The sequence below is a fragment of the Camponotus vicinus genome, unplaced genomic scaffold, assembly GCF_025532165.1.
Source record: "Camponotus vicinus isolate PSW18456_S1 unplaced genomic scaffold, iyCamVici1.0 SCAF_2, whole genome shotgun sequence".
Taxonomy (NCBI): domain Eukaryota; kingdom Metazoa; phylum Arthropoda; class Insecta; order Hymenoptera; family Formicidae; genus Camponotus; species Camponotus vicinus.
Window position 1 is genome coordinate 20149022 of NW_028141956.1, and position 24516 is coordinate 20173537.

The window sequence follows — 24516 nt, forward strand, 5'->3', positions numbered from 1 at the left end:
ATCAACACCCCGCTGTCCTCACTCGCGGCCTCCGAGACGGACCTGACGCGCAACACCGCATCTATTGTTGAGCGTCCGCCTCGGAAGCCATACTGGTCCTGACTAAGGTCAAGATCTATCCGGGACAGCTGCTGGACGAGGCGATTGACAATTATCCTTTCTAGGATTTTGTCGGCCTCGTCCAGCAGGCAGATGGGGCGATACGACGACGGTATGTCCCCCAGTTTACCCCCCTTGGGAAGAAGAACGAGCTTCGCTCTCTTCCAGACTGAGGGGAAGCAGCCCTCTCTGAGGCACTCTGAATAGATGTGCCTCATTCGGTCGGCTAGCTCCTGCGAGGCCAGGACCCATACTCTGCCGTGGACGCCGTCAGGCCCAGAAGCCTTTCTGGACTTAATTCTTTTGACGGCGCCACGCAGCTTGCCCTGGGAGACCCCCAGTTCATCGTCCCACTCCGGAGGGCTTTCCAGAGGGGATATACTCTCTACACCCTCCCCCGGTGGGAAGAGGGTCGTCACGACTCTCTGAATGAACTGAGGGTCTAGAGTTTCCGTCACCAGGGAGTAAGCGTTATTCATACTTTTATTATATATTCATTTTTTTATTTTTGTCTTATTTGTTATACTTTATTAATTATATATTAGGTATATAACTAAGTTTCCGCCATTTTTTTACTTGAAAAATGCATTTATTTTAATAAGAAAATGAGTTAATATATTAATCAAAATATAATCCTTTGTTTTCTATGACTTTTTCCCATCTTTTTTGCAAAAGTTGGATTTCGCGACAATAGAACGACTTGTTTTTTTAAGCAATCCATTGATCGATGCATTTGTGGACTTCTTCGTAATTGGAGAAGTGTGTATCAGCGAGCACGTGTTGCATTGATAGGAAAAGGTGATAATCCGATGGGGCCAAGTCTGGAGAATAGGCGGGTGCGGGAGAACTTCGCATTCGAACTCCAATAGTGTTCCTTTTACGATTCTTGCAACATGAGGTCGCGCGTTGTCATGCAAAAGAACTTACGTCGCTTTACGTCGATTATTGGCCTTTTTCGCATCAATTCATCATTCAATCAGTATAATTGTTGTTGGTAGCGGTCAGCCGTGACTGTTTCAGAAATCAATCGATGCAGCTTCAGCTGCAGTTTTATTTAAATCAAAGCAATGAAGAAGTATTTGTCGAAAAAACAACTTATCACGTTTCATTTTAAGTCGAGTCAAAAAATATCTCTCACAAAAAATGAATATTTGCGCACTCAATTTTATTGACAAATGCCTAATTTCACTACATTTGCAGCTGGACCATTTAATTATGAGCGGCGGGAACTTAGTTATACACTTAATATATTCTAACAACCAGAACCTAATTCTTAACGTAAATTCCTCCTTGTATATTCTGACTGATAACCTTCGAGCCACTGTAACACCCGTGGAAATATACAGGGTTTGTCAAAAGTGTGGAAACCCCTAAATATCTCACAAACGGTGCATTTTAGAAAAAAATGTTTCAGGCAAAAGTTGTTTGGTTTCAAAGGGGCCATAAGACGGTACCATTGGTTTGACCTTGAAGAGTCATTTGAAGGTCACGTGAAAGTCACTTCAATTTTTTTAATTGGAATACCCTATATATTTTTGCACATTCTTGTAGCTCATCTCGAGAGCTTTCCAAAACACTATAATTAAGTTAGTTTTCATTAAGTACTTTCCGAGTTATGAGGCTTGAAATAATTTCTTAATTTTACGTAAACCGTAAAATATCTTGTAAAATATTCATTTTTCGATTATTTTACCTTAATACTTTTATGTACAAAATAATGAGAGGAATCAATTGGTGTAAAGAAAACACATAGTTGTTTTTAAGAAAAAATATGGAATTGTTAATTGCAAATTACATATTTTTTCTTCAAAACAACTATGTGTTTTCTTTACACCAATTGATTCCTCTCATTATTTTGTAAAAGTATGAAGGTAAGATAATCGAAAAATGAATATTTTACAAGATATTTTACGGTTTATGTAAAATTAAGAAATTATTTCAAGCCTCATAACTCAAAAAGTACTTAACGAAAAGGTACTTAATTATAGTGTTTTGGAAAGCTCTCGAGATAAGCTACAAGAGTGTGCAAAAATATATAGGGTGTTCCATTTAAAAAAATTGAAGTGACCTTCACGTGACCTTCAAATGACTCTTCAAGGTCAAACCAATGGTACCGTCTTATGGCCCCTTTGAAACCAAACAACTTTTGCCTGAAACATTTTTTTTTAAAATGCACCGTTTGTGAGATATTTAGGGGTGTCCACACTTTTAACAAACCCTGTATAACACATACACACAGATATCCACTCACACATAACTACAAGTGCTAAGATGTATTTTTCTTTATCTTTTTTTTAATAATATATGTATTTTTAATTTAATGTATAATTTAATTATTTAACCCGTTCTCTTCCCTAAATCCTGAGATCGCACTAGGTCCCATCCCGCGTCTCCCCCGTGAGCGCCACCTTGACGTGGTGGGGGAGCTTGTAACGATGCACCCCGAATGCATCGTTTCCCGGCCGAATAACAGCCGGAAGCTGCCGCCCGGCAGAACACCCGCCGGGCAGAGGCAGGGGCGCGGTGCGCCCACATTTTTAAAGCTGATACACTCGTGCGAAAAGCTTGGGCCGCGTAACGGCCCAGCTTTAAAAATCCGACCGCCGCCGAAGACCGTCGACCGGGCCCGAACGAGCAGAGCGCACCGGCCCGCGTTCGGCGGCCCCGAACCCCTCCGAGCGGGCCCGAACTGACCGACTACGTTACCCCGTTCGGTAGGGGTAATTCCGCAATACGCCGACGCGGGCTAATTAGAGGAGTATAAAAAGACGGTCTCGGCACAGTTTAGGGCAGATCCTTCCGATCCTTCTCGAGCCAAGCTAGTCTGACGGCAAGCAAGTGAAGAGAAAATCCGAAGCGAAATCCAGAAAAGCCAGACGGTAGTGCGAACGCTGCCTCTGCCGATTGATATCGGTGCTTGCGGAATCGCCTCCACCCGAGATCCGAATATCAGGCGTCGCACCTATTCCGGGGGTGGAACTTGAGCCGCCTCCGACGCTTGCTAGCGTCGCGACGCCTTCCAAAATCTCTAATCTTTAAAGAGGAAGAAGTTAAATAGCTAAGCCGAATAACCGCATCGATTTAAAGTATCGAACAGCTGAGCGGTGTAAAAACCGTGACAAAAACTGCGACACGCGCGGCTTCGGCGAAATTCACCGCGCGCTCGAGGAATTCGATATTCAGCCGAGCGATTATCCGAGAAATAAAATTAACGAACTCCGAGCGATTATTCGAGAAATAAAATTAACGGCACTATCAATAATTGTAACGCACTCCACCGCGAGATCTGCGGACGATTAAAATACATCGCGGCGAGCGAATTGCAACGCGGCGATTCCATTCGCGCTGCGCGAATATACACTATATGTAAATACGTGAGTCACAATAAAGGTTTTGTTATCGAAAAACACTCATCAATTCCTGGAATCCGACGCCCAATTCCGACGGCTATCCGTACATTTCGCGGACACGAAAACCGCACGTTACATTGTGGGGGCTCAGCCGGGAGCTTAAGGTGTCTCGGTCGTCTGGGGCGTCCTGAGTGGACATAGTCCACTCTTAGCGGCTCGGACGGGCGGGGAACTGAACTAAGAGCGCTCATTGCATTCCCTCACTCCTCTCCCGGCGAGGACGAGGCTTGCCTCGCGCCTCGGGCGGATGGCCCATCACCGACAGGAGTCTGGCGGCCCTGACTGTATGCACCCGGCTACACGGAGCCGTTAGGGGAGATTTTCTACTCTCTCTCCGTGCTGGGGTTGCGGGTGCTCCCGCGGGGGGTATGGGGTTTGTGGCCTTGTGCCTCACGGGGGGATAGGGAGAAGGCGCGCCTTGTATCTGTGGAGGACGCCCTTTTCAGGGCGTGCGTTCTGGCATGGGGCGCGCCAGATCCTCAGTTGAGGGGATATGGGTACCAGTCCTCTCTGTGTTTGGAGGCCGTCCATAGCTGGACGAGTCCTTCGGCACGAAAGCGGCGTCCCATAAGGGGGAGGGATTCCAACCGTCTGGCAATCGGCCCGGGGTGTAACCCCGGGATACGCGCCAGGAAGGGGAGGTGACGGGCCGATAGATTACGTCCAGAGATATCTGGACAACCGGGTTTGCCCGGACTACCGGCCTGAGCCGGTTGATCGTTGATCAAATGGGCGTAAAGACACGTCCGACCTCCTCCCACATACATCCCTATCTTTCTCTGGACCTGAGTCGCACCGGGCCACTCGGACGTATTCCGATCTCGGGTCGGTGCAACGGAGGGGCCCGACGGGTACTAGGGGGAGGGGGAACCTTCCCTCCGTTCCACCTATCGGGCCAGCCGCCAGGGCCGCTCGGACATATTCCGAGGTCGGGGCCTGGTGGCGAGAGTTTGGGTACCTGTTGGTTGTCCGCGACCGTTTTCTTTCCCGAAGCGGCAATCACCGGGACAGCGCAAGCTCCCAGATCCGATTGAGTCCGGTGCGGGAGTGGCTGGCTGCCATGGCGAGCAGGGCGAGGCCGGGGAGCGGCTACCTCGCCCTATCCGTCCATGGGGCCTCCCGGGTAGCGCCACCCGTAGCGGTTCCCTGAGGTCAGAGGTAGAGGACCTCCGAAAGCCCATGGGGGCGTTAAAACCCTTGTGAGTGAGTAAGGGGTCGGAGCCCAATGCCGGGGATGACTATCCCTCGGCCCGAGGCATATGCCGAACCCCCGGGGGAACTCGAGGCCCGGTCGAAGGAATATGGCCGGTCATGTTTCGGGGCACTCCTCCGGTCGGTACACCCGATCGGCGGAGCCGCTACGGGGAGTGGAATTATTACAGAAATGAATTCTGATAATACCCAAACAAAAACAAAAATATGATCGACTCAATGTTCGATGGGAAGGTGGCAGGAGACGGGGAGTCACAACCCTCCCCTGCTCGATTCACTAGATCTAGTGAGAAGGAGAACTCGCGCGTCATCCTCAACCGAGGAAGCACGCGGGTAAACCCATATGAGGTCCCAGCGTCCACGGCATCTTTCGATAAGGTCCCAAGGGTCGTGATAAAAAAGGTCGAGGAGACCAATATACGTCTTTCACGTGGGTGGAAGACGGGAGGAGAAGGAAGCGAAGGATCGCTTCCAAGCACTAGCGGGGAGGGGCGTGCCCTCACCCCCGCTAATGGGATCGAAACCGATCAAGCGCAGATGGGGCCAGAGATACGGCGCTGCACACGCTGGCTGAATGTCCGGCGAATGTGCAGCGCCGTACTCTGGCCAATACCGTCGGGGAGGATCTCTCGCTGCCGGCCGTAGTCCGCAAGATAGTCGGCAGCGGAGATTGTTGGGAGGCGGCTGTCTCCTTCTGCGAGCAAGAAGGATGCAGAAGGAGGCGGCCGAGCGGCAGCGACGGCAGGAGGCCGCTTCAGCGGAGAATGCAGACGGGGATAACGACAGGATGGAGGCAGACTCCTCCTCCCCGGCTTCATCCCCGATTATGAGAAGGAGAAGGACAAGAGGCGGGAGGAGGAGATTATCTTCCTCCTCTCTCTCGCAAACACATTTGACCCAGGGGGGATGATCGGGAGATGGGGGACACACTAGACAGATAGCGACTTAATCGCTGTCGCACCGCCCCCCCTCCCATTCCCTCCGATTGATGGGTCAGGCCTCCTAACAAAGGCGGGAAGAAGTAGGAGTGCTGGGGAGGGTGGTGCAACACCAAGTCACAGCCGCCCTCCCACAGTATTTCAAAATCGCCTATTGGCGAACAGATGATGGAGAGAGGGAGGGACATTGCCCCTCCCTTCTCTCCTGTGGAATACGCGGGCGGCCCTACTACATAGGGGTCGCCCGATTTCCCCTGGGGTCTGGCCGGCGTGGGCGGGGGCCCACGGCGGCAGCATTCAGACCCCGGGGAAGGTGAGCGGGTGGTGTGGCCCCACTCGCTCACAGAAGAAAGGAGAAAGGGGGAGAGAAATTAAGTCCTCTCCCCCGGGAAGAGGGTCCGGCGGTATCAACAGCCGTCGGATCCTAAGCGCGGAGGGGAGCCACAGCCAGGGGCCCGAAGTAGTAACATCAAGTTCCGGGTCCCTGCCTGCCCCTCCATACGCGCGGAAGACCACCGCTGAGGTTTTAGTCGGTATACCGTCCGTCCAATAGGATGGACGGGAGTCCGACAAAACCCTCGCCTTCCCCTCGGGGTGGGGTGGGGTATGCATAAAGCATTTCCTCAGCGTCAGAAAAAAAGCCCGTCGGCCTCCCAAATGGGAGATGACAGTCTCCGAAAGGAGAACAGGGAATTGAGGAGAGAGATTGAGAGGCTAAAAAAGAACCTCACCGAAGTCAAGTCTCACCGGCTGCGTCAAAGCAGCCCACGAAGAGAGCTCGTTGGAGTCGGCTCTTCGACAGCTCTGACGAGGAGGGAAATATGAACCTTCCCCCTCGTGAGAGAAGACACCGCTTTCCCCCCTCTTCCCTCCTGGGCTCATCCGGCGGGAGAGGCAAGGGAAGAGGGGATGGCGATCTCCCCGGCGTCACCCCCTCAACCGGAGGTCCCCACGGGAGTCATCATGGGTCCCTTAATCAAGGGGGCCACCTGGAGGTTTACTCTCCAAGACTTAAACCCGAAAGTAGGGCGACGTACGACGGAAAATAGGGGCCATGAAGGAGAGGATCAACCTCTCCTTTTTTTTGTTAACTCTGTGGAAATAATTTATGGATACCCCTGCTCTTGGGGGAGGGCGGGGGTTATGTTGGACTTCCGCCTAGACTTGACGGTCGGCCGGTTTACCAACTAAAACAACAGGGGTACCTTCCGGACGCAGGAGGGGCAGGGAGGAACTCGGAACTTGCAGTTGCATTACTTCAAGTCCCTACCTGTGGGCTCCTCTCCGCGTTTGGGACACGGTGGCATTGTTGCTGCCACCAGGTCTCCTTCTCGAGGGAGAGCATTGTGGTTGCTCTCCCCTTTTTTCTTTCTCCTACTACCGCGGACGAGTGGGGTCACCATCTGTCCGCCATCCTCGGAAGGCCACTATTGCCCGATGCGGGTCCCTACCCGTACCGACCGGACCCCGAGAGCATGCACGCGTCTCCCTTCCTCCCTTGGCGAGAGGAATGGGTTTCTCGCAGCGCGCGCGTTGCCGGGGCAGGGGAGATACCTAAGTGATGTTCCCTCCCAAGGAGCCCCGAATGAGGGCCTCCTCCTGCGTACAGAAGGAAGGCCATTCCGGCCGCCTGCCCACGCGTTTGATGTAGCGTGAGCAGTGATGAGGGGGAGAGTTCTTCCTCCCCCTACACCATCACGTTTCGATGGGGGATTGGAAGGATCCCACGGGAGGAGGGGGACCAACGAACAAACGCCGCTGGGTAGACCCCCTCCCTTATCGTCATCCCTCAGATGATGAGAGGGATGCCGGTAAGGCACTTCTTCTTCCCCGTTGTCGGGTCCGCCTACGAACCACCAGGGAGAATGGAGGAGTGCTCGTGGTATCCTCCTCCTCCTCCGCCCCTCCTCCATTATCAAGAGGGGGAGGCAGAGGCATCGCCTCTTGCCTCCTGACTTTCTCGGCCGTCTCCTTCTGCGTCATGACAGATTCGCAGAAGGAGGCGACCGCCGTCCACGCCTCTTCGCTGCCCAGCATCCTGGATATCAGGATTGGCAGCGAGAGGTCGTTGCCGACTAAGGCAGTGAGGCCACGGCGCAGCCCGTCCTATGCCGAGCATTCGGCAAGGGTGTGCTGCACCGTGTCGTTCGCGGCCTCACAGTGGTGGCACTGCGTGGTACGTTCTTTTCCGATCTGACACAGATATCTTCCGAAGCAACCATGCCCCGTCAGCACCTGCGTCAGTCGAAAAGTGACTTTGTCCTGGGTCTTATCCAGCCATTCTGCCAGACAGGGCCGGATGGCCTCGACAGTTCTTTGCCCGAAAGTATTCGGGTCGGAGAAGTGCGCGCACTAACTCTCGACCATTGACTGTCAGGCTTGGAACCGGATGGTCTTCTTCAGTCTCCCCGTCAGGCGTATTCCGCGGCCCCGGAGTTCCTTTTCTTGCTTGTATGTGCATTGATACATCAACGCAAGGAACTCAATGGGGGGCCAGCCTGCGAGGATAGAGCCCGCCGCATGGGATACGGTGCAGTAAGCTCTTACTACTCTGGCGGCCATGCAGCGTTGTACTCTTTTGAAAGAATCTTTCGCTTTGCACGTGGCCGGCAACTCCGCCGCCCATACGAGAGCTCCGTAGAGGGCGACGGAGTTCACCGTATCCATGTAGATACGGCGAACTCGACCATTCGGACCCCCAAAGTTGGGGAAAATTCGACCTAGTGCGGCCGAGAATCTCGCCACTTTGGAGGCGACGGCCTCAAAGTGAGGTCCAAACCTCCATTAACCATCCAGTAGGAGACCGAGGTATTTGAGTCGGTCTCCCACCAGGACGCGGGTCTCACTGACCCGGATATGGGTTCTTGGCGGCTTACCCTAGGCTCTGCTGTAAAAGTACAGCGTCTCGGTTTTCTGGGCCGTCACCTTTAAACTCACATTAGTTACTTCACGCATCACGCACCACGCAGGCCACCGCCATCTCGGCCCTGACCGTAGTGCTCTCCCAGTCTTTCCCGGTGGCCACCACAAGAGTGTCATCTGCGTAGCAGATGACGTGACAGCCACGGGGGAGGAGAAGGCAGAGGACCCGGTTATATGCGAGGTCCCAAAGTAGGGGTCCTAACACCGACCACTGTGGGACCGCAATGGATCCTCCTTCGGCACTGGAGTCCGCCCTCCTGGACGAACTCCATCTCCCTCTCCCGGAAGTATTGTCTTATGACCTCCACGAGGTAGTGGGGGACCCTGTGCTTTTCTAGGGCCTCCCCCACACTCTTTCACGGCAGGGTATTAAAGGCATTGGCAATGTCTAGCGAGACAGCCAATGTCACCCTGCCGTCCTGCACCGCGGCCTCCGTGAGGGACTTGACGCGCAGTATGGCATCAATAGTCGATCGTCCCTCACGAAAGCCGTATTGTTCCTCGTGGAGGTGTCCTCTCCTTGGGAGAGATGTTGGACGGGTGGCGGGTCGCCAATATCCTCTCAAAGATTTTTCCCACCTCGTCCAATAGGCAAATTGGCCTATATGGCGAAGGGGAGTTAATCTCCCTACCTTCTTTACGAAGGAGGACCAGATTGGCCCTCTTCCATAATTGGGGGAACGCTCGCTGCCTGAGACACAAGTTGAAAATGTGCCTCAGGCACATGCCCAGGCAGCCTAGGGCTTGGACCCATATTTTGCCTGGGATTCCATCCGGTCCAGGGGCCTTGTTGGATCCCATTTTCCGGATGGCCCGGGCAATTTCCTCTTCGGAGACCTCCATATCCTCGCTCCATTCCCAGGGGGTCTCTCTTCATCGAGACCCCAGTTGAGCACCTCTTCCCCGCAGCAGACGGGGAAGAGGGTGTCGACAACATTATGGAGGATATGGAGTTCCAAAGTCTCCACCACGGGGGGCACCCATGCCCTATATTTGTTCATGACAATCTTATAGGGACGCCCCCATTGGTCCGTGTTGAGTGAGCTCAGTAGCTCGTTCCAACATTTTGCCCTAGACTTCCTGATGGCATTACACAGGGCGTATTTAGCCGCCCTGTGCGCGGCCAAGGCCTTCTCGATTTCATCGAGACCTCCTCTCAGGCGGAGCCTCTTCACCCTTCGCCGGGCCAGGACCAATGATCGCCGCAATTCAGCTATCTCATCGGTCCACCAATACGCGGCCCGGCGGGGGCCGGATTTGGCCTGGGGTATGGCAGCGTGATGAACGCTCTCCTAGCAGGAGGCATGCTGCCTTCATCGACCTCTACTCTCGTATCTCTGAGACCCGCTCCAATTGCAGGCGGGGAAGTAGCTCAAATCACATCCTCCCTAAAAAATGCGTCCCTCAGGGACGAGAAGATTCCCCTCCCGTGCCACCCCCATCTAGGGTCCATGCGCAAAAGGGAGGAAAAAAAGGGAAAGGAAAAGTGAAGAAGGATGGCCAGGGCCCCCTTCCGACGGGGCCACAATCGATTCCAAAGGGGAAGGGAGAAGCCAAGCTCTCCCAACTCCCGAGGAACCAAGGGCTCAGCCAGGGTCCGCCCAAGGCTGTTAAGGAAGGAAACCCCTCCCGGTAAGGGAAAGAGCAACTCCCCCACCAACAAAGACAGACCCCTCCCCTCCCCAGGTGTAGAGGTGGAGTCCTGGTCCAAAGTGGTGGGAAGGAAGACCCGAAGAAAGGGCGAAGCCGACAAAGGAGGTGCCAAGAGCACCAACAATGCGGCTAAGCCCAAAGAAGTTGCGAAAAGGACTACCCTTTCCCAGCTCCAGCAACGGGACCAACAACCAACCCCCCCTCCCCCGGGAGGGGAGAGGAAGAAGAGGAGGGTTCCAAAGACCACCGCGGTAGTAGTTATCTGCCCGCCCGGCGGCTATAAGAAGACACTCAGGCTGGCGGTTGATAAAATCAACCTGACCAGCCTGGGCATCGAGGGAATGTCCGCCAGACGTCCAATGACGGGTGCCCAAATTTTTGAGATTGGGGGGCTCGAGAATGCATAGAAGGCGGACGCGCTCGCGGAGAAATTGAGGGAGATCTTGAAGGACATGGAGAGTGTTAAAATCACCCGTCCTGTCCAGACCTCCGAGGTCCGTATCAGGGACCTGGACGAGTCTGCCGAGAGCGAGGACGTGGCGAGAGCCATAGCCTCGATAGGGGGTTGTCCCCTAGAGGCGATCAAGGTCGGGGAGGTGCGCTCGGCCGGCCGTGGCCTCGGAATAGCGTGGGCGCGGTGCCCGGTCGCCGTGACCAATAAGTTGGTCGCGGCGAGGAGGATCCGCGTGGGATGGGTTACGCCCGAGTAGAGACGTTGGAAAGGCGCCCTCTCTAGTGTTACAAATGCCTGGAGGAGGGCCATATAGTGGCGCAGTGCGGCGGCGACCCTGATCGTAGCAAATGTTGCTACAGATGGATGCGGAGGATCAGGGCACGTCGCCAAAGATTGCGCGGCCCCCACGCGGTGCCCCGTGTGCGCCGACATGGGAAGGAAGGCAGACCACAGAACGGATCAAAGACTTTGTCTCCCCTAAAAAGAGGAGAAAGGAGGCGGCCAAACAATCCGCCCAGCCTACCAATTCAACCCCCAAGGGGTCACCTTGAATTTTTGAAATGGAATCCTCCACTTTTTATTGCATATTCAAGGTGGCTTTGTCGTGACCTTGGCGACGCCATCCAAGGTCAAATACATGGCGCCAGTAAATAGACCTTTTTACACCCTACAACTTTTGTTTGAAACAATTTTTTGTAAAATTTCTATTTTTTGTGATATTTCGAGGTCCCGACTCTTTCGAACACTCCGTATACCGTAGCGATGTAGTGACACGTTTCCGATCCCAGGTTCATTTGCAAAAAATGATTCTTATGGTGCCCCCGACAATCTCTGAAAATTTGTCGATTGAATTTCCGAACACCCTGTATATTTTTGTAGTTTACCTTTCTAAAAGATTATAATGAATTATTTTTTAATTAAATACTTTTCAATCGGGCTTATAAAAGTATTAAGAAAAGATTACTGAAAACTGAATATTGTACAAAATTTTTGTATTTTGTGTCAAAATATACTAGAACTTTTAAACCTTATAACTCGAAAAATACTTAATAAAAAAATAATTCATAAATCATTATAATGTTTAGTAAAGCTCTTGAGATAAGAAAATAGAGTTTACAAAAATATGCAATAAAAAAATTAGGGTTTTTTTTAGAAAGAAATTAAAGGTAACCTTTATGTAATTTTTAACAACTACTCAAGGTTAAATTTATGCCATCATTATGCGGGAGCGCCCCATTTGACCACGTTAATATTGACCACGATGATATTGACCACAGTTCCAATTGACCACAGTCCCGATTGACCACAGTCCCGATTGATCACAGTCCCGATTGGCCACAGTCCCGTTTGACCACAGTCCCGACTGACCGCAGTCCCGATTGACCGCAGTCCCGATTGACCACAGTCCCGATTGACCACGGTGATATTGACCATGTTGCGATTGTCCACCTTATCTACCGGCGGGGTGGCTGCGTGCACTCGCCCCGCGCGTGTGTGTGTGTGTGTGTGTACATATGTGGTCAATATCACCGTGGTCAATCGGGACTGTGGTCAATCGCAACGTGGTCAATATCACCATGGTCAATCGGGACTGTGATCAATCGCAATGTGGTCAATATCAACGTGGTCAATATCACCGTGGTCAATATCACCGTGGTCAATATCATCGTGGTCAATATTAATGTGGTCAAACGGGTCCCACTCTCATTATGCCACCATTATGCCATCTTATGTCTTTTTCAAAATCGTGAAATTTTGTATGAAATATTTTTTTCGAAACCCCAGATATTTAACATTTCAAATATTTAAAGTTAAAATTGGACATCCTGTATATAAATTCAATTATATTGTGCATTTTTTTTCTTGAAAGTGAATGCTTCTCTCACTTATTCTCGCATATTCTTTCTTTGCGGAGGAGGGGAAAATGCATTATGCATACCTAGCCACCCGGCTGGGTTATACGGGACTTTCACCTGCTAAAAACCCCTCTTCATCGCGGACTCTTTGGACCTCTCATGCCGCATCCCGGGAACCCGCTTGCGCATAACTTCCTAGGATGCGGCAGCCCTATGTGACTCCCTCCGTAATCTACCGATCCTATTTTTTTGTTCTCGATGGGGAAATCCTTTATGGATACCCGCGCTCCCCGGGGAGGGAGCGCGAGTTATGTGGGAGTTCTCCTATTTAGCGGAGTATACCCACTAAAACTCCACCGGATGCCTGCTCAGGTGCCTTGGGGAGGACCCGGAACGCAGTGCGATGTCTACCGGACATCCTCTTCCACCCATCCGACCTATCTTGGTGGACGGACCCCTCGCCAACAGTGATTGACGGGATGGGCGTCCGCCCACGCCGCCGCATTTACGCGGCGGCACCTTCTCTAGTTGTGGCGTAGAGGGGCATCACCTCCACGCACTATGTAAATACATGTATACAGGGTGTCCCATTTTAATGTCCCACTCCAAATAACTTTCTTATTTTTAATTTTAGAAAAAGATGTTTCGGACAAAAGTTGTATGGTTTCAAGGGGGACATAAGGTGGTGTCATTAATAGTTGCTCATTGAATAGTTGCTTCAAGGTCACGTAAAGGTCACCTTCAATTTTTTAAATGAAACTCCTTACTTTCTATTGCATATTCTTGTAGCTTATTTCGAGAGGTTTCCAAAACACTATAATTAAGTTAGTTTTCATTAAGTACTTTCCGAGTTATGAGGTTTGAAATCATTTCTTAATTTTACATAAACCATAAAATATCTAGTAAAATATTCATTTTTCGATTATCTTACCTTAATACTTTTATGTACAAAATAATGAGAGGAATCAATTAGTGTAAAGAAAACACATAATTGTTTCGAAAGAAAAAATGTAATTTGCAATTAACAATTACATTTTTTTTTCGAAACAATTATGTGTTTTCTTTACACCAATTGATTTCTCTCATTATTTTGTACATAAAAGTATTATGGTAAGATAATTGAAAAAAGAATATTTTACAAGATATTTTACGGTTTATGTAAAATTAAGAAATGATTTCAAGCCTCATAACTCGGAAAATACTTAATGAAAACTAACTTAATTATATTGTTTTGGAAACCTCTCGAAATAAGCTACAAGAATATGCAATAGAAAGTAAGGAGTTTCATTTAAAAAATTGAAGGTGACCTTTACGTGACCTTGAAGCAACTATTCAAGGTCAAACTAATTAAGAAATGATTTCAAGCCTCATAACTTGGAAAGTACTTAATGAAAACTAACTTAATTATAGTGTTTTGGAAAGCTCTCGAGATTAGCTGCAAGAATATGTAATAAAAAGTAGGCGATTCCATTTAAAAAATTGAAAGTGGCCTTCACGTGACCTTCAAGTAACTATTCAAGATCAAACTAATGACACCACCTTATGTCCCCCTTGAAACCATACAACTTTTGTCTGAAACATCTTTTTCTAAAACTAAAAATAAGAAAGTTATTTGGGGTGGGACATTAAAATGGGACATCCTGTATAGAGATAGGATAAATATTATAACGTAGGTTAGATTCCGAGTAGCGCAGCGATCCGGCGGCGGAAGTTCATGCAAGCGGCAGTGATAGGTTTTCCATCCTTCATCCCGAACCGATGTTATCGCACCATTCGACAGGACAATATGAGTGGCTCGTTACGGTTGCACCGATAAAACGCGTCATCATAGCATTGAAGTCGACGTTGTCCGTCGCTAGAGTGCGAATGTTAATTCGAAGAGATACGAGTCGCGAATCGACTGGAATGCGGAGGTCTATCACGCGTGACAGCAATCCAAGCTACGAGAGCCGCAAATCGATTCGACTTTCAATCTTGCGGAGAAATTGCAATCGTTCCGACCGACGCGAGTTTGACACGAGCACAGCTGACCGCGCGCGAGCCGACAGACGCTTATTCGAGTCCGCACCCGCGAGTATCCGTTTTGGTTTATTTTATTTTCATGTCGGTACGTTTTATGTTAGCGAGGATTCGCAGTTATTTTATGTTATCAGGAGCACGTCAACGTTCGCGACACGGCGGTGAATTCACTGGGCGACGCCGGACAAATGCGTTCGCGTTGCGGCCCGTAAGCGCGGGCGTACTGTTAGATGTGACGTGATTAATGTTCCAAGTTTTAGTTTATCGCGGTCATTCACAGGCGCGTTGGAAAGAGCAAGACGCGAAGCGTCGACACGTGGCGTTAATCGGATCCTTTACGTATCATTTGCATTTATATCAACGAGTGTTAAGAAGTCTTATTTATCAAATATGATTATATCGATTAGCGGTAGGAATAGGTTTTACGTATCATACATGTATATATCTTATAACTTTTTATATATTTCAATATATCGTTGTATGATTAGTTTATATATATTTAACAATAGAGACATAGATAAACATGTTCGAGCGAGGAGCGATGCGAATTCAGTGAAGAGCGGTGGTGGAATGGCGCCATTAGACCAAGGCGTCGCGGCGGGAGCGTCGTCGTCATTGGCCGCCCGAGAGACGGTGGGGCGTGAGCGAACTAGAGAGGCGATAAAAGTGAGAGCGCGGAGACATCGAGAGCTCAGTCGTAGCGGAGGCGTGACAGAGTGCGAAAGCGCGATCGATACACGTTTAGTCGACCATTATACACCGTGATAGCGAATGATAGAGCCACACTATATAGCGTAGCACGTCGCGAGAATAAAGACTGTTATAAACTGCAATCGATAGACTGTGTTCTTTTATTGAGTGCGTGAGTGGGTGCACACACTATTACTATTCCTGCCCCCTGAGATCCTTGAGGATTCCCGTCCGCGAGGACGTTCGGTGTATCGAGGTTTCAAACGAAGGACGTAGGCGGGACGAGCAGCGGAGATTCCGCGGTTCCGGCGAGAGACGGCAGATCGAGACTCCTGGCGAGAGACGACAGTCCACGGAACGAGAGGCACCTTGGCGCTTGGAAGGTGAAAGCGTCTGGCGACCGTAGAACGGAAGACGCCGCAACCTGCGAACCGGTAAGTCTCGTTCATTTCTGAGACGTTACAACGACGCGTCCGGTCACAATCCAACCTAACCTGATTGTATAGGTATAATAAACAAAAGCAGGAACTCTATGTATATTATAATATTGTAGTTAATATTATAAAATTCTATTCTATCTAGATCTGAACAGCAATACCTAGATATCACTGCTAGGAAGGTTCCCTTTTAATAGACAAACTAACTAACCTCCCACTCATATGATCTCCCTAGACCCGTTATCGCGCAACGGACCGGAGATCTTACTGTAAATCCCCCGAGATAAATTTCTCCTAGGACGGAGAGGGAGATCATGGCTCCGAGCAAGCCACTCCGAAAATCCCTAAGCCATAAACCAAGTAGTTAGGCTAGACATCTAAAGGGGCGGCGTTCCGACAACTTACTCAAGTAACCCTAAGGTTGGTGAGTTATGTACTAAACGCTGCTCCACACACCCGCACAGTACATTCTAACAATACTATTAAATGAACTAACAAACATGAATAAATATAAGTATAATAAGAAGGAAAATATAATATCCAAAACCATGAACTAACTAACAATTAGTTCTTTCAATCCGTGACTCGTGCCGCGCATGATACTGATTGTCTATGGGAATTTAATTTACTCATAGAATAATATTGATATGTCTAATTGTCTAATTATCTACACCTTAACACATATTTATTGATATAATGTACATATATATTTATTATTATACTATACTAAATAGGATTGTTTGCAATTATTGTAAGAATTAGATAAATGAATATTATATTTAACAGCATTCTCGAAGTAGCTCAGGATGAGAAATATTGCGATATAGTTTGCTACGCGGACGATACTCTCGTCATCGTAACTGGCAGAGACCTTTTACGAGCACAACTGAGAGCTAGTCTATTTATAGGTAGAATCATAAACTACATCGGCCAACTAGGTTTGTCAGTTGCTACAGACAAAACTGAGGCGATAATCTTTCACCCTAAAAGAGCGAAAGAGCTTCTTAGGTTTATAGCTATTAATGATGTCCAAATTAAATTTTCTCCTTCTATTAAATATCTGGGTGTAATGATGGATGTCAATTGGACCTTTAAAGACCACTTCAAATATATAAAGGAGAAAATAGGATGCATGATAAGGGCCTTAAACAGGCTTATGCCGAATTTGAAGGGGCCCGATGAAAAGCGCAGAAGATTGTTCGCTGGGGTAGTATACTCGGTTATTCTTTATGAGACCCCCGTCTGGGGGGATGTGTTGGCCACTAGTCGGTCACGACATGTGTTCGCAGCCCTGAAGCGTTCCATCGCCCAGAGGGTCATTTCGACATACAGGACCGTATCTGGGGATTCAGCATTACTGTTGGCAAGAACACCCCCTGCTCGCCTCATGGCCCCGATGCGGAAACGCATTTATTGGCGTCTGAATGAGAGCAGGAACCAGGGGGAATACATATTAGAGATTAGGAATAGAATTAAGGAAGAAGAGTTTAGGAGAATGTGCGAGGAGTGGCGCCTCCATTTGAAGAAGCCAAATTCCCCAGGGAAAATCACCAAATTGGCGATAGTTCCTAGGTTAGAGAGCTGGATGGGTCGTAGTGCTGGAAGCATATCTTTCCATTTAACGCAGATTTTAACGGGTCATGGTTGCTTCGGCAAATTTCTCTTCAAAATAGGGAAAAGAGACAGTGCGGCGTGCAAATTTTGCAATCATGATCTTGATGATATAATTCACACGCTTAGAGATTGTAGCACGTGGGATCCTCAAAGGAACGGCATGAAGGCCAAATTGGGGCTGAATGCAGATTTCACCCTAAAGGATATAGAAGAGACTATAATCGGCAGCAATGAAGCGTGGATGGCTTTTTCTGCTTTTGTAGAGGAAGTAATGGGAAAGAAGGAGGAGGAGGAGAGATGGTGGGAGAGGGCGAGAAATTAAATTCTCTCCCTTCTTCCCTGGACTTAGATAGGGATGTCGGGTCAGGGCAGACAGAGTCTCCTGTTCTTTCAATCCGTGACTCGTACCGCGCATGATACTGATTGTCTATGGGAATTTAATTTACTCATAGAATAATATTGATATGTCTAATTGTCTAATTATCTACACCTTAACACATATTTATTGATAATAAATTATATTGATAATAATTATTGATAATTAATGTACATATATATTTATTATTACTATACTATAATAGGATTGCTTGCACAGCACCGGCCCTAAAACCGATCCTTGAGGACCTCCAGATTCCATGGACCTCTGACATAGGACACCATTTTTCCCAACGTAAGTTATCGATCTGTCCGAATATGATAGATATGATAGAATAGATATGAGTCCACGATCCTCCGGATGTATTCAGGATATCCTTTGTCCCTCAGGGTTCTGCGAATCAGTTGCCACGGGATGCTGTTGAATGCATTACGGATGTCAATTGACTATTCTCGCATATCTAATGTTATGATAATGGAAGAAATATTTTCAAGAAAATGTAAAATGTATTGATATTTGATTATCGTTAAATTTATAATGTATAATTTAATTTAAATATTCAAAGTATATTCAAAGTTTATACTTTATTCTTCTTTTTATTTAATATTTTACATAATAAAACACAGATATAAATAATAAATTAATAAAAATAATATTTTGTTTCAGATTTGCCATTCATTTATATTCTTCGGCTAACACGAAGATTTATTTGGTTATGTGACAATTTGACATAGTTGTTGAACTGTAGGTAATATTATTTGACATTATTAAAAATTTGACATTCCATGTAATGTTTGATATTATTATTGAAAATTTGACATTGCAAGTTATATATATTTTTAATATTTAATATTTGTATAATTTGATTAACCTGTAATAAATTTATATTTGATTTAAATTTAAATATTTTATTATCGAGATGAAACTATATTCTGTACGTAAAATTAAAATATATTTGAACGTTAAGTTAATATTATTGTTATAATTATGTATTATTGCACTGAAATCTGATATAATTGACATCAAATTTATAATTTGTAAAATCAAAAGTATTTATTTTATGTAATATGTGAGGGAGAACGACCGCAGGAAGGGCGATTAAACGGAGACGCAAATGAAAGAGCACGCGTTTAATTTGTACACGGCTAAGACGATAAAATGCACAGTTACAACTTAGGTACAAGCACGCGTAATAAACTATTACTATATAAAGTAAAAATGGAGGGTACGGTTGTGATCGGACGACTTATATCTGGGTAATAATATCCGAGGATGTAGTTCTCTTACCTTTGTTTAATACGGTCGCCAGCTTGTTTATCCTCCAACAAGCAAGGGGTTTTGGGTGTTGAAGTCCCAATAATAGAGCTGAGGTCCTTGGAATATCCCCTGGCCTCGCCTTACTGCGTCGCGCCACCGTATCAGGTTACACAATGGCCGCCGACTGCGTCTCAATGCTGCATCACGCCACCGTATTAGGTTACAAGATGGCCGCTGACTGCGCATCAACGAGAGAAATCTGCGACGTATTCTCGTCGTGCTTCCTCTCTCAAAAACCTTTTCTTCTGTTTCAGGTCGCCGCTGGACGATGGACTTCGCCGTTGGACAACGCTGGAAGGATGACTTCACCGCTATGGATTCCTCCTCAAGTAAGTCACCGTGTTGGTAAGAAATATTAATTCGACAAATATTTCCTTTTCAGATCACTCCCGGATGTACGAGACACTACCGGTATCAAGGATATTGGACTTTATCACTTGGATAAAATAATAACCGTCAATGCTCAAAGTTATATTAAATTAATATATTTAATAAAATATAATATGATGAACTCGGATTATTACAAGGATTTTCGCTTTTACAAAAACGGATTAAATATTACACTATATCGCCGTGTACGCGGAACAATGTTCTCGTGTCGTCTCGATTTTTTAACGTATCGATCGCGACCGGAAAAAGCTCCCGACTGAGCTCTGCAGCTCTTTATATATGGGTCTCCCCACTCTTCATTCTCCCCACCAACACGCCTTCTGGGAGGTCCGATGAGTTTGTAAACGCTACGCGCGGTTAATCGAGTCGTTTCCCTATTGGTTCTCGCGGTTTTGTAATGCGCAGACGCATCGTGCATGCGCATTTCGAGTTTTATTCTGCGCAGACGCTTCACGCATGCGCAGTCGCTCTTCTGTACTTATTCACTATGCGCAATTGCACTTTTCATGCGCAGAATACATTTTCATATGCGCGGTACCACAATCTATGCGCAATTATAGTTTTACAATATATTTTACTTAAACTTACGTTATAATAGTATTGTATCTCTTATTCTATTATTTAGAACAATTTTTTAACATCTTAATTCTATTTGATTGAATTAAATATGTTAAGATGCACTTTCTTTGTACACCTTCTACACTTTACGCTTAATTTGGCTGTTTTCTTTAAGTGCTCGCCAATTTACACTGTTTCCTTAATTTATTTTATGATTATAGGTTAGGATAGTATTTTAACAATATTTTTTACATAGTATAATATATATATATTTTTTCTTTACGTTTTACAGTATATATTTATATTTCTGTGGGTCAGACGTATTTCCGTCTTCCTGTTATCCTTTTTCGTCCTTCTTTAGTTTGTCCATCATTCTGAACGGGATCAATTTCCCGTCTGGGCTCAAAATCATCGTCCTTCCTGTTGACCTGTACTTTTCCGTGTCCTCCTTCTGGTCCTTTGTCATTCCCGATGTCCCCGGATTTGGCTCCTGCATTCCCTCGTCCTTGGGAGTTGGGGTGCGTTTTTCTGCCGGTTTCACGGTTAGGTAGGTGGTTAGGTTACGTAGAACGTCCAAAGAGGGCAGCGCGATCCAGAATAGAGGACCACGGATCGCCCACTAGGCAGAAAACCCGCCGATTTCCAACACTTCCCCTCGAGACATGGTCGGGCCCGATGGCAAGGTGGATCTGAGACCCATCAATTCAGCGCATCGCCGGTGCTTAGGTCCAGGCAATCCCTTAGTCATCACGTCCGCCAACATGTCGTCGGTAGAGATGTACTCAACTTTGAAGTGATTCTCCTGAATAGCATCACGGATGAAGTGATACCTCAGGTCGATGTGTTTGCTTTATGGATGATATGATTCTCAACCAGCTTGAGGGCTCCCATGTTGTTGTTGAACAACTTAAGGCAAGGTGGCGAGCTCGGGAAATCCAATTTGATTAAAAAATGACCGTAAGTAAATAGTTTCTTTAGTCGCTTTAGTCATACCCATGAACTCCGCCTCGGTGAAGAACAGAGCGACGGTCCTCTGTTTCTTTGAGTCCCATGATGACACTGCCGCTTAAGACCAAGGCGAATCCCGTGTACGATCGTCGATCGATCGGGCATTTGGCCCAATCGGCATTTACGTATTCGGTTAGTGGTTTGTGGTCAGAAGGTTCGTAGGTTAGTCCTAAGTTGGCCGCTTTTAGGTAGCGCAGAACACGCTTCGCGGCTATCCAGTGACGTTGTCCATAACAATTGTTGAATTGGCTCAGTACGCTGCATGAGCGATGTCTGGTCTCGTAGAGATGGTCAGGTACATAAGAGCTCCGACGAATTCACGGTAGGATAACCTCCTTTAGTCATCGCTAGGATCATCCGCAGAAGTTGAAAGTTTCGCGTTTACATTCATAGGAGAATTAACCGGCCTGCAGTCAGTCATGCCAAATCTTTCCAAAACTTCGGTAATGTATCCCTTCTGATGTAAGGCGATTTTATTATTTTGTCTCGCGAATTCGATGCCGAGACAACACAAAGGTTCACCGAGATCCCTCATCTCGAATTCTTGGGCAAGAAATTTTTTCATCTCGACGAACCTCTTCGAATCTTGAGCCAGAAGTAAAATATCGTTCACATACACGGCTATCAATAGAGGACTCTCTCCCTTGTCCGATGTAGTATACGCATGGATCCGATTTTGAGGGCATTGCTCCAAATCTTTGTAGTACGCTGTCCAGTCTGATATGTCAATTTCTGCCAGCTTGTCGCAGTCCGTATAGCGACTTTTTCAATAGGCAAACATCTCCGCTACTTAGTCTCTTCAGCATAGACGCTTTCAGTCTTATATCCTTGCTGTATCCCTCGGATTGAACGATGATTTCGAGAGATCTCGTCAAGCCTTGAGGAGGTTCCATGAATACTTCTTCGATCGATCTATTTAAGTAGGCTGTGGTTACGTCAAACTGTCTCATGGCTATGCCAAATCTCGGAGCGAGAGCCACCAGCATACGAATCGAACATAATCGGAACTGGAGCGAATGTTTGATTAAAGTGAACCCCAGGACGTTGAGCGAATCCTTGGGCTACGATTCGCGCCTTTCTTATCAGGGATCCGTCGGGTCTGAGCTTGTTACATAGAACAATTCGACTACCTATAACTTCTCGGTCGCCCGGACGTTCTACCAATTCCCAGGTATTATTCTTCAGAATGGCCATTTCATCCGCTATAGCACGATGCCATCCCTCGGCGTCGGAGCTTGCCAAGGCTTTCTTGATGGACACTTCGGCGATGTAAGCGAGCTCGGTTTCTGCGATTTTGGCATCTTCGTGAGGATCAGCAAACAACTTTCTCGGCCTACCTCTCAGACCTGTACGTATTATTCTCGGTCTCCCGCGACCTCTTCTGGTGGGCGTTTCTGCGACTACATCTTGGACGAAATCTTCTTCATCCGGAAGTGCGACCCGATTGTTTGTCATGAGCTGAGGGTCCGCTATTGGCTTTATTTCTATTTTAGTCTCCTTTTCTTCAGTGTCGAGATCGTCTGAATCCGCCTCTTCCTGCTTAGCGTAGTCGTCCGAAATAAAATCTTCGAAGGTGTCGCCTGCTAATTCCCAGCTATCTTTCAAGAATCTGACGTCCCTAGTGATCTCGACTTTGTTTTCGTATGGCAGCCACACGCGGTATCCCTTGGCTTCCTTGGCGTATCCTAAGAAAATGCCTTTCCTTGTGCGATCGTCGAACTTCTCCTTGCCGGGGATTTCGTTGAGAAGAAGGACTTTACAGCCGAATTCATTAAAGTAACCTACCTTCGGCGTATTTCCGTTCCATAACTTCCGGTCCATAACTCGAATGGAGTTCGAGACCTTGAGAGACTTGGTCGGACAACGGTTTCTGATAAAGTTCGCCGTTGACACGGCTTCAGTCCAAAAAGATAGAGGGAGGCCCGATTGTATGAACAAACAGCGGGCCATTTCCAGAAGTGTCCTATTTTTTCTGTTCGCCGTTCCTTTTTGTTCCGGGTTGTAGGGAATTGACAGCCTTCATTGGATTCCGTTTTCTTTCAAGAATTCCTCGAACTCCCTGCTTAGGTATTCTTGGCCGTTGTCGGATTGTAATTGCTTTATCTTTCTTCCGGTCTGAGTTTCGAATAACGCTTTGATCTGTTTAAATGTGTTAAAAGTCTCGCTCTTATTTCGTAGAAATCGTACTTCGCACCATCTTGAGTGATCGTCGATAAATGTAATGAAATATTTCCAGCTCTTGGACTCAGTTCGCATGGGACCACAGATATCCGAATGAATAATCTCTAGCAAATCTCCGGTACGTTTCGCTGATGCTATGGGAAAGAGGGTTCTAGTCATCTTCCCTCGGATACATATTTCGCACTCGAGTTTCACTGATACTCTTCCGATATTTAGTTCTTGCATTGCCTGGATGCGTGCGCCTCCTATAATGTCCGATGCGTTTAAATGTTCAAGTCAGCGATGCCAAATCTTCAGATTCTCCGATGAATCCGATGCTTCTTCAGAAATTCGATTACATTCTGCACGATCATGTATAGATACATAGTATAGATTGTCTGAGCGATGGGCATGTAGTTTCTCGTTACCACTATGATCTACTACTGTTCAAGATTGAAACGTTAGATTTATTCGATCGATTTCAACGGCAAATCTCACCGACAAATCCAAACGAGAAAAGACGACATCAAAACATGAGCGAGGATAAACACCGACGATCAGTCAATCGACGCGTGATCGCGTGAACCTCTAGATGAAAAACTGTGACAAACAGCTAGTTCTCGAAGGTTCGACATCGAAGAACTTTGTTATTTCCATCGGCAGAGCGCGAGCTTCCGCGGTCGGTCGATTTCAGTCTGCATACTACAACGATTCGAGCCAGTCGAAATTCATTGATCTCTCATTCTCTTGTCTTTATTCTCACTCTTGTCGCGGTCGCTCTAGGCTGATTCGTCTCTATTTGCAACGAAGTGTATCGCTCAAGATCGCTTTTCTATTCTCGCGGCGGTCAACTCCTTAATTCTTAAGTTTTTCTTTAATTTTCATTGTTAAGACTGTTAAGTAAATGAGGAGTCCGAGAGTCGACGCTCGTTAACCGTATCGCGAATGTCCGCTGCCTCGCGCTGATAACCATCCAGCGTCTGCGTTCAAGATCTCCGTTTTTGCGAGGGCTTCCAGCAAGAAGCCCTTCAAGATTTTCGAAACGCAGCAAAAGCAGCTCGTCAAAGGACATTTCAAGATTTCCGACCGGATTAACGGAACACGTTTCGTCGCTCGCTCCTATCGCTCTTTAATAAACGAGTCATTCAAACAATTTCACGCGAATATTTTCTGACTTCTCCTTGTCCTCCAGCTAATCTACGGATTCGCGTTACACAGTTTCTCGCTCATATCTGAGCGCTTTAAAAGGATTCGGGCGATCTCATCGAGGTCGACTCCCGAACAACTACGATGGCGCGATTTTTCTCAAAAATGACGCTATAGTGTCTTTATTGGTTATCTTCGATACTGACAGAAGATTTTTGCGAAGACCGGGTACATGAAGCACATCATTCAGTGTAATG

General features: G+C 47.2%; 1 protein-coding gene across 1 annotated transcript; it reads right to left on the minus strand.

The window, feature by feature from the left end:
* Window positions 1-7765: 7765 nt before the first annotated feature.
* On the minus strand, window positions 7766-8326 carry LOC145967154 (uncharacterized). The gene is made up of 2 exons (XM_083091815.1): window positions 8127-8326; window positions 7766-7973 (listed from the first exon to the last, which is right to left on the minus strand). Exons 1-2 carry the CDS (start codon window positions 8324-8326, stop codon window positions 7766-7768), a joined length of 408 nt encoding a protein of 135 aa, XP_082947941.1.
* Window positions 8327-24516: the final 16190 nt, after the last annotated feature.

Coding starts and splice junctions, on each gene's coding strand:
- LOC145967154 (XM_083091815.1), bottom strand. CDS start 8,326: ATGGATACGGTGAACTCCGTCGCCCTCTACGGAGCTCTCGTATGGGCG. Junction 7,974..8,126: donor ATTGAGTTCCTTGCGTTGAT/GTATCAATGCAC, acceptor TTTCGGGCAAAG/AACTGTCGAGGCCATCCGGC.